This window comes from Cervus elaphus, chromosome 22 (assembly GCF_910594005.1).
Source record: "Cervus elaphus chromosome 22, mCerEla1.1, whole genome shotgun sequence".
In the NCBI taxonomy this organism is placed as follows: domain Eukaryota; kingdom Metazoa; phylum Chordata; class Mammalia; order Artiodactyla; family Cervidae; genus Cervus; species Cervus elaphus.
Window position 1 is genome coordinate 21,276,958 of NC_057836.1, and position 10,904 is coordinate 21,287,861.

The 10,904-nt window shown below is 37.2% G+C and overlaps 1 protein-coding gene and 1 pseudogene across 1 annotated transcript; both read right to left on the reverse strand.

Moving 5' to 3' along the window:
• LOC122679849 (taste receptor type 2 member 19-like) lies at positions 1-917 on the reverse strand. Its single transcript, XM_043880633.1, is given in 2 exon segments — positions 1-842; positions 845-917. Coding segments are annotated over 2 exon segments (915 nt in total).
• Positions 918-4,358: 3,441 nt separating this feature from the next.
• Positions 4,359-5,276, reverse strand: LOC122679871 (annotated as a pseudogene).
• Positions 5,277-10,904: the final 5,628 nt, after the last annotated feature.

Sequence of the window (10,904 nt, forward strand, 5' to 3'; positions counted from 1 at the left end):
CTACCTAGTTCCTTTTATTTTTAGCAAGCATCTTGGCTGCCACAGAAATGACAGAAAGGTCTGTTTTAATTTCCTGTTTGTCCAAATCAGGAAAAATGAGTGCATTGAAGGATAGGTGATTGCAAAAGCCTGGAAAAGCATTCGGACCAGTTCCTTCTGCAGCTCATTAGAATTCCAAATTGTTAAAATTACAGTCAGAGTGTAAATGGCAAACAGGAAAAGAAAGGAGATGACAGTTTGCATGGCTTTTATGTGGACCTTGGTGCTGGGATCTTGGGACCCTTTGTGGTTGAGCTTCATCTTCCTGAGATGTTTCCACAGGGAAAAGATTAGCAGCAGAAAAGATGTCAGGGACACAGTGAAGGGTAGGAAGTTTGTTAGTGTGAGCAGGGTCATATTTGAAAGGTGTAAAATGTCCCTTAATTTGGTCTTCTCAGTGATGTTTCTCTCATATTCACTTGTCTGAATAGTCTCATCTATACTTGACACTGCAACTTCAAAAAGCAAAATCACTGAAGCCCCCAACATCATCATGAGAACTACACTTTTAATTCTTCACTTTAGGTGAGAAAAAATTAGGCTGGAGAAATTAGCTATCTTGAGCAAATAAAATATACTGAGGCTAGTAGCAAGCCAGTTACTAAAATGGTTGCTTACTGTCCAGGCAACATGGATAATAATTCTTAAACTATATAAAGCTGGATTATACATAGTTGCATACCAATTTATTAATATTTTCCAGAGCAAAAAAATTCTGCAGACTGCCAGAGCAGTGAGAAGCCCATCAGCTGAGGAGATCTTTTGTCTCCTGACCCAGTCATTGCAGTTCACCAGTGCTATTCGCCATTCGCGAAATTTCCCAGAACAAATTCTGTCACTGATAGAATGGAAAGAATGCTCAATACTAAAGTTATCATGTCTAAAAAAATCCAAGTCTAATGTCACTGTTGTGATTCCTTCAATATTCTGACCTTAAATTCTTTATGAAGTTGATTTCTGGATGTGCAGTGAAGTTCTTATTTCTTTCAAACTCTGTGATGAATGTCAAGCAGAAAAGCACAAGGAAATAATATTGGAAGAGTTCAATGACATCTTGATGAAAAACACTGCTATTCCCTAGCAGCTCAAATTAGCTCTCTTCATATACTTTGTGCCCTCCCATGGGATGGATCACTTCATAAGTGACTTTGAAGTAAAATACGAATTCTCATCATTTGCCAGATGCAAATAAGGACTCATCGTTTTACAAAATTTCCCGTCTACCTCTTCATAATTTGTGTTCATCAACTTTTGTTGTTAGTGAGGAAAACTTTGAAACCCAATGCAGAGGAAGCACAGTGAAAGCTTAAATGATTTGATCAAGCTTGATCATAACTATGCTCTATGTTATTAGGATAATCACTAGGATCTTGAGGTGATTTGTAATGCAAAACAGACACCTAACATAGTGTTGGAAACTTTCTTTTTTTAGACAGAATCAGGACTTTTTGTAAATTTTACATGTGGAATAAAGGATAGACATTGGAGAGCTGAATAAGTGGGCAATATTGGACAATTGCTTCTATTTTTAGTCATCCAGGAACTGAGTTCTATTCCTGAAACCATGCACTATGAGATCTAGCTCTCATTTTAAGAAACTAAATTGAAATACTTTCTGAGCCTGCCTTGAAATTACAAAAGCTGCCACTTTAACCACAGAATAAGAGGTTGGGAAAAGTAGCTATCTTCAGGAAAGACAAGATGCTGAGACATATGTCAAACAAGACACTCAAGTGGAGGATCATTACACAAAACTGAATATTATTTTTCCCAGTTTGACCAGTGTTATGTAGCTCTGCATAAAGCATCAAAGTAGATATTAATCAATCAGTACTAAGATTAGGAAATATATCCTAGTTATGGGTAAGCTGGTGAGAATGAGATTAATGAAGTTGATTTCCCAGTGTCTTCCCAGTTGGTTCAGTTCTTTATTCCAGTCAATGCATTTCCCCTAGTGCCAACTATGAATTTCATAGATTAAAAAAAATAGAGTCCTTATCTTGTGTGCTTCACATTTCTTCTGAGTGAAAAAAAACTCCCATCCCAAATACCACTATTGATGATTAATGGGTTGAAAACTATTCGTTTCGAAGTACTTTTTTGTTTTTATTGTGGTTTCCTTTCCATTTCAATAAATGCCATTTTCTATTATCACACTAGTCCTTACCTAACATTGTGAAAAACATTTCAATTCCTTTAAAATGACTTACTATGTGATTTTTCTGCCAACAAGAGTGACTATTTCTTCTTTTATTGTAATATCTGATATGCTCTTTTATTATAATATGTATAAAAGAATAGAATTCAGTTTGCTTAAATGGTGATCAAGAAAGATTCTCTACCAAAGTTTCACCTCTGAGTTCCCTAAAATAATTTTAAGAAGCATGAAAACCTCTAAGAGCCATTTTTCAGAATTAAAATTGTGATTTTAAGAATGAAATTTTATCATCATCTTTAAAATCAGCAGCCTCAATTGACTATAGAACCAAAGAAGAAAACAGATAAAGAGTAACAATAATTGAACTTGGTCTAGATGAAGGAAGGTAGGTAACTGAAAATAATTCATAAATTAAAAATAAATTTGTACAAATGAATGGCAGTAATTGAAGTTTAAAGGAAACATACTATTTTTACCAGAATAATCTTCATTTTGATGATTATAATAATAGTAATCAGTATTTGCTAGATATATCCCTATATATTACAAGATATTCTTGTCTTTGACATCATATTTGCTTCTCAAAAACCTCATTTACTGGAGATAATATGAGTAACTTTTCTTGGATAACAGCTTATCTGTTATTATGGGGAAAGTCAAGGAACAAAACTTGATCTCAAAACACCATTCAAATGAGCAAACTATAGTACATCAATGACAGTGACACCATCCAATATGCATACTTCACTTGCTCAATTGTTTCGGTCATGTCCAACTCTTTGCAACCCTATACACAATACAAAAATTCTCTAAGGTACCAAATTTCTATTATATATTACATGTATTAATATTTCATTACATAGTTTTAATCATAATACAAAAATTGTAAGAAATGATTTTCTTAACTGAGTGTGGTAATGCTACAGCATTAAAAACAAGTCATGATTATTTTTTCTGCTTCACCCCTATCGTGGAACTGTTAGTCACTCAGTCATATTTGACTCTTTGCGACTCCATGGACTGGGGCCCGCCAGGCTCCTCTGTCCATGGAATTCTCCAGCCAAGAATACTGGAGTGGGTTGCCATTTCCTCCTCCAGATGATTTTCCAGACCCAGGAATCAAACATGGGTCTCTCTGCATTGCAGACAGATTCTTTACCATCTGAGCTACCAGGGAAGCTCACCCCTATCATAGGACTTCATTTTTTTCTAAGGTTTTAGCCTACTTATAAAAATCTAATATTCTTCAGTGAAATTTATTACACACATATATAATATACACAAAATCCGTTTATTACATTTGAATTTAAGGTGGTTCTTTCTTAACCACATTTCTAATTACTCTCTATTGACTATGAAATAAAAATCCATGATGAAATAATATCTATCCCAAATATACATCAGTTCAATTCACTTCAGTCACTCAGTCGTGTCTGATTCTTTGCGACCGCAAGGACTGCAGCACACCAGGCTTCACTGTCCATCACCAACTCCCAGAGCTTACTCAAACTTATGTCCTTCAAGTCAGTGATGCCATCCAACCATCTTATCCTCTGTTATCCCCTTCTCCTCCTGCCTTCAATTTTTCCCAGCATCAGGGTCTTTTCAAATGAATCAGCTCTTCCCATCAGGTGGCCAAAGTATTAGAGTTTCAGCTTCAGCATCAGTCCTTCCAATGAATATTCAGGACTGATTTTCTTCAGGATGGATTGGTTGGATATCCTTGAAGTCCAAGGGAATCTCAAGAGTCTTCTCCAATACCACAGTTTAAAAGCATTAATTCTTCAGTGCTCAGCTTTCTTTACAGTCCAAATCTCACATCCATACATCCTCAGTGTGTTTAAAATTCAGAGTCATTACCATACAAACAGTGGATGTATGTGAAAAACACAATGCTTCATCATCCTGATAAATTGCACAATATTTTGTAAAAATATATTGTTTACCTGAAAAATCTTAGTTAATGGTAAAGTAATCACCATTTTCTTAAACACATACACATATACACTTTTTGTGACAAGCTTAGGTGAAAAACTTTTCTAGGTAAACCTGTGGGCATTACTCAACGACATAAGAATTAAGAATTAAGAAAGGAGTAGAAAGTATAAAACGTTACAGATTCCATCCATTCATTTTTTTCTAGAAGACACATGATGCCCACCTATCTCCCATCTTTCAGCCAGCACCCCAGTTGCCACAGAAACAACAGAAAGGCCTGTGTTAACTTTCTGTTTCCCCAAATCAGGATAAATGAGTGGACTGAAGGATAGAAGACTTCAACTGTTGGGAAAAGCAAGAGAAACAGTTCCTCATGCAACTTTTTCGGACTCCAGATTGATATAATTAGAACCAGGAAGTAAAATGCAAATAGCAAGAGAAAGGAGATGACCGCTTGCATGGCTTTTATATGGACCTTGGTACTGGGATCTTGGGATTCTTTGCCATTGAGCTGCATCTTCCTGAGATGTTTCCACAGGGAAAAGATTAGTAGCAGAAAAGATGTCAAGGACATAGTAAAGGGTATGAGGTTTCCTAGAATGAACAGGGTCACATGTGAAAGTCAAAAAATATCCCTCAGTTTGGTCTTCTGTGTGAAGTTTCCTTCATATTCACTTCTCTGCATAGTCCCACTTACGCTTATAACTACAACTTGTAAAACCAAAATGAATGAAGCTCCCAGAAGCATCATGAGAACTACACTTTTAACTCTCAACTTCAGGTGAAGAAAAGTTCGGCTAGAGAAATTAGCTATCTTCAACAAATAAAATATACTGAGGCTAGTAGCAAGCCAGGTGCTATAATGATTGGTTATTGTCCAGGTAACATGAACAATAGTTCTTACTTTTAAACTATATAAAGCTGGATTAAGCAAAATTAAATACCAATGTATTACCATTACATAGAGCAAAACAATTCTAGATACTGCCACAGCAGTGACAATCCCATCAGTTGAGGAGATCTTTTGTCTTTTGACCCAGTCAATGCAGTTCACCAGTGCTATGAAGCCATTGGCAAAATTTCCCAGAACAAATTGTATTATTCCTAAGATGGAAAAAATGGTCGATAGTAGAGTTATCATGTCTGGAAAGAAAAAAAAAAAAAAAGCCAAGTCTAATATCACTGTACTGAATCCTTCAATATTCTGACCTTAAATTCTTTGTGCAGCTGATTTTGGGATGTGCAGTGGAGTTCTTGGTTCTTTTAACTTCTCTGACCAATGTCAAGCAGGAAAGTACCAGCATATGTAAATGAAAGAGCTCAGTGCTGTCTTGATGTAATAATTGCTATTACCTAACAGCTCATATTGACTCCTCCTCATGCATATTGTGTCCTTGCACTCACATTTGTGGGATGGGTTTTCTCTTACCTGATGTTGAAATGAAATAAGAATTCTCATTTGCCAGCATGCAAATAAGGACATATTGTGTTGCAAGTTTTCCCTATTTAACCTCCCCATAATTTGTGTTCAACAGATTTAGTTGTTGGTGAGTAAAATTTTTAAACCCAATACACATGCCAGATTTACAAAGAAAGAATTCATGATTTTCTTATCAAAAACATCTAAGATTTTCTTGGGGACACCAGGAAAACCAACACACCATAAAAATTGGTTGCTGATAACCAATACAAAAATAAGACCAAGAGCTGACTGTGACTCAGATAATGAACTCCTTATTGCCAAATTCAGACTTAAATTGAAGAAAGTAGGGAAAACCACTAGACCATTCAGGTATGACCTAATCAAATACCTTACAATTATACAGTGGAAATAAGAATAGATTCAGGGGATTAGATCAGGTAGACAGAGTGCCTGAAGAACTATGGACGGAGGTTCATGCCATTGTACAGAAGGTAGTGATCAAGAAAAGAAAAAGGAATGCAAAAAGACAAAATGGTTGTCTGAGGAGGCCTTACAAATAACTGAGAAAAGAAAGGATGCAAAAGGCAAAAGAGAAAAGGAAAGATATACCCATTGAATGCAGAATTCCAAAGAATAGCAAAGAGAGATAAGAAAGCCTTCCTCAGTGATCGATGCAAAGAAATAGAGGAAAACAATAGTATGGGAAAGACTAGAGATCTCTTCAAGAAAATTAGAGATACCAAGGGAACATTTCATGCAAAGATGGGCACAATAAAGGATAGAAATGGTATGGACCTAATGGAAGCAGAAGATATTAAAAAGAGGTGGCAACAATACACAGAAGAACTGTACAAAAAAGATGTTCATGACCCAGATAACCACGATGGTGTGACCACTCACCTGGACCAGATATCCTGGAATGTGAAGTCAAGTGGGCATTAGGAGGCATCACTGTGAACAAAACTAGTGGAGATGATGGAATTCCAGTGCAGCTATTTCAAATTCTAAAAGATGATGCTGTTAAAGTGCTGCATTCAATATGCCAGCAAATTTGGAAAACTCAGATGTGGCCACAGGACTGGTAAAAGTCAGTTTTCATTTCATTCCCAAAGAAAGGCAGTCCCAAAGAATGCTCAAACTACTATAATTGCACTCATCTCACACACTAGCAAAGTAATGCTCAAGATTCTCCAAGCCAGGCTTCAACAGTACGTGAACCGTGAACTTCCAGATGTTCAAGCTGGATTGAGAAAAGGCAGAGGAACCAGAGATCGAATTGTCAACATCTACTGCATCATCAAAAAAGTGAAAGAGTTACAGAAAAACATCTACTTCTGCTTTATTGACTATGCCAAAGCCTTTGACTGTGTGGATCACAACAAACTGTTGAAAATTCTTCAAGAGATGGGAATACCAGAGAACCTGACCTGCCTCTTGAGAAACCTGTATGCAGGTCTAGAAACAACAGTTAGAACTGGACATGGAACAATAGACTGGTTCCAAATAGGAAAAGGAGTACCTCAAGGCTGTTTATTGTCACCCTGCTTATTTAACTTATATGCAGAGTATATCATGAGAAACTCTGGGCTGGAGGAAGCACAAGCTGGAATCAAGATTGCCAGGAAAAATATCAGTAACCTCAGATATTCAGATGACACCACCCTTATGGCAGAAAGTGAAGAGGAACTAAAGAGCCTCTTGATGAAATTGAAAAAGGAGAGTGAAAAAGTTGGCTTAAAACTCAACATTCAGAAAACTAAGATCATGGCATCTGGTCCCATCACTTCATCTCTAATAGACAGGGAAACAATAGAAACAGTGACAGACTTTATTTTGAGGGGCTCCAAAATCACTGCAGATGATGACTGTAGCCATGAAATTAAAAGACACTTGCTCCTTGAAAGAAAAGTTATGACCAACCTAGACAGCATATTAAAAAACAGAGACATTATTTTGCTGACAAAGGTCCATCTAGTTAAAGCTATGTTTGTTCCAGTAGTCATATATGGATGTGAGAGTTGGACTATAAAGAATGTTTTGAGTGAGCTCTGGAATTTGGTGATGGACAGGGAGTCCTGGCATGCTAAAGTCCATGGGGTCACAAAGAGTCAGACTTGACTGAGCGACTGAACTAAACTGAGCTGAACTCCTGTACAGTGTTACGAACCTCTGTTCATAGTTCTTCAGGCACTCTATCAGATCTAATCCCTTGAATCTATTTGTCTCTTCCCCTTTATAATCATAAGGGATTTGATTTAGGTCATATCTGAGTGGTCTATTGGTTTTCCCTACTTTCTTCAATTTAAGTCTGAATTTGGCAATAAGGAGTTAATGATCTGTGCCACAGTCAGCTCCTGGTCTTGTTTTTGCTGACCATATAGAGCTTCCCCATGTTTGGCTGCAAAGAATATAATCAATCTGATTTTGGTATTGAGCATCTGGTGATGTACATGTGTAGAGTCATCTCTTGTGTTGTTGGAAGAAGGTGTTTGCTATGACCAATGGGTTCTCTTTGTAAAACTCTGTTAGCCTTTGCCCTGTTTCATTTTGTACTCCAAGTCCAAACTTGCCCTTTACTCCAGGTATCTCTTGACCACCTACTTCTGCATTCTAGTTCCCTATGGTGAAAAGGATATCTTTTTTTGTGTTAGTTCTAGAAGGTCTTGTTAGTCTTCATCGAACCGTTCAACTTCAGCTTCAGCATTAATGGTTGGGTCATAGACTTGGATTACTCTGCTGTTGAATGGTTTGTCTTGGAAACAAAGATCGTTCTGTTGCTTTTGAGATTGCACCCAAGTACTGCATTTCAGACTCTTCTGTTGACTATGAAGGCTACTTCATTTTTCCTAAGGAATTCTTACCCACATTATGAGATACAATGGTTATCTGAATTAAATTTGCTCATTCTGGTCCATTTTCGTTCACTGATTTCTAAAATGTCAATTTTCACTCTTGCCGTCTCCTGTTTGACTACTTGCAATTTACCTTGATTCATGGACCTAACATTCCAGGTTTCTATATAATCTTGTTCTTTACAGCATTGGACTTTAGCTTTATCACCAGAATCATCCACAACTGGGCATTGTTTTCACTTTGGCTCAGCCTCTTCATTCTTTCTGGAGCTATTTCTCCACTCTAGTAGCATACATATGTGGAAAAAGCCCCACTGTAAATTACCCACAGTTGAATGAATCTGGCCACAGCCAAGCAGAAAGGATGAAAACTGCTGATGAGATATTCCCATTCTTCACCCACTCGATGCAGTTTACAGTTTACCAGTCCAGTGAGCCCATTTCTCAGCACTCCTAAGACAAGTTGCCACTGCCAGAAAGAGACCTTAATTCCAATTGACATTTTGATGAAATTGTGATATTGTGCTTCACTGAAAACTTTATGATCAAACAGCTTCAGACTGAAATCCATTTGTGATGCCTTCTTTAAAGTGTTCATCATAATTCCAGAAAGTACAGCCAAAATTCTGCTTTGATATAGTTTCAGATCTTCACTAAAACAGTAGCTTATTCTACTTATATTGAAATTTCAGTGTTAAAGCAAATAATTCTGTTAACAGATACAAAGCTTCATGAAGTCATATCTTTCTTATGTAAGTCATAAGAAAGTCAGTTATGATATAATTTCTATAGTAAACATTAACAATGTCCACTTATCCTTGATACCAGTGCAGTTTGCCATTTCTGAACATGACTAAAAGGATGAAGTCAGTACGTAAACAGGCAAAAATGAGACAAACTGGTTTCCACTAATTTGTACTTTCGTCTCCTCTGAGCCGTATGTGCTGCGTGTGTGCTGTCACTACAGTCATGTCCAACTCTTTGCAAACTAATGGACTGTAGCCCACCAGGCTCCTCTGTCCATGGGATTCTCCAGGCAGGAACACTGGAGTGGGATGCCATGCCCTCCTCCAGGGGATCTTCCTGACCCAGGGATTGAACCTGTGTCTCTTATGTCTCCTGCATTGGCAGACAGGTTCTTTACTACTAGCACCACTTGGGAAGCCCTGTGAGCAGCATATTTGAATGCAAATATTTAAGATTTTGACTAGTAATTGCTAGAAAAAATTATATAATCCAGCCTTTATTTGTCACTCATCAATAAGATCCTTCTACCTAAAAGGTATTTTGTTGATTTAATTTCACTTATAGAAATAATGTGGTGGTTCAAACAGTAAAGAATCCACCTGCAATGTGGGAGACCTGGATTCAATTCCTGGGTTGGGAAGATCCCCTGGAGAAGGAAACGGCAACCCATTCCAATATTCTTGCCTGGGAAGTCCCACTGACAGAGGAGGCTGGCGGGCTACAGTCCATGGGGTCACAAAGAGTTGGACACAACTGAGTGACTAACACACACACACATAGAAATAATGTAAGGAAGTTATTTATAGTTCAAACTGCACACCCAAGTGCCAGGAAATATAGCTAGAAATATTAGTACAGAATGTCATTAGTAGTTAAGTCAAAAACTGTAAGCAAGTTAGGCTGGAAATACACATTAGGAGGCTACAAGTACTATAGTGCAGAGTCAGTTATGACTTTATGAAGATATAAATATGAAGTGTGAACTTGAATCCTTTGGAATTTATGAAGAAACAAAAAAAAAAAACTCAGGACTGATGTAAGGGTGTATGCATATTATCAAAATGACATGAAGATACATCATGCTTCTAAAGTGAGGAACTTCTTTTTCTTTTACAGTAACTTGTTGCTATTTCAGGTGAAATATGACTAAATGCTCTCCCACTTCCATGTCCTCAATTCCATGTTCTTCTCTTATTTCTGGGCTAGAGAGTGAGCACATTTCCCAGCCTCCCTTACATTCGGTTGTGGCAAGGTGATCAAAACCTGAACAATGTTATTTAAGTGAAAATTTTGTGCAATATTTTAGGCCCATCCCCAATACTCTCCTCAGGGACAGTCCTTCCTATGTCTTTTTCTCCCAGCTTTCTTGAATGGAGAAAACACCAAGCAATCGTCCAAAACCACATGTTAAATATGACCAACTTCTGATCAGCCTGATTCCTTGGATAACTACCTAGAGGAGTGTGCTCACGCATATCAGTACCCTTAAAGAACAATATTAAATGTACACTGAATTTGAGTCACTTTATGCTTTGGAACCTATTTGTCTACTCTGTCTAATGCAGAAACTGAAATTGAGATTGTGTAGATTTGTGTAGAAGCAATTAAATGTTGAGGAAACAGAACTAGGAAATCCATGTGACCTGCAGAGTTTGTGAAGAGTTTCATTTTCACTGGTTTCCAGCTTTCATGTAATTTTTTTTATCCAATTAATCATTAGAATATCTTTCATATAAACTCTCCTGTA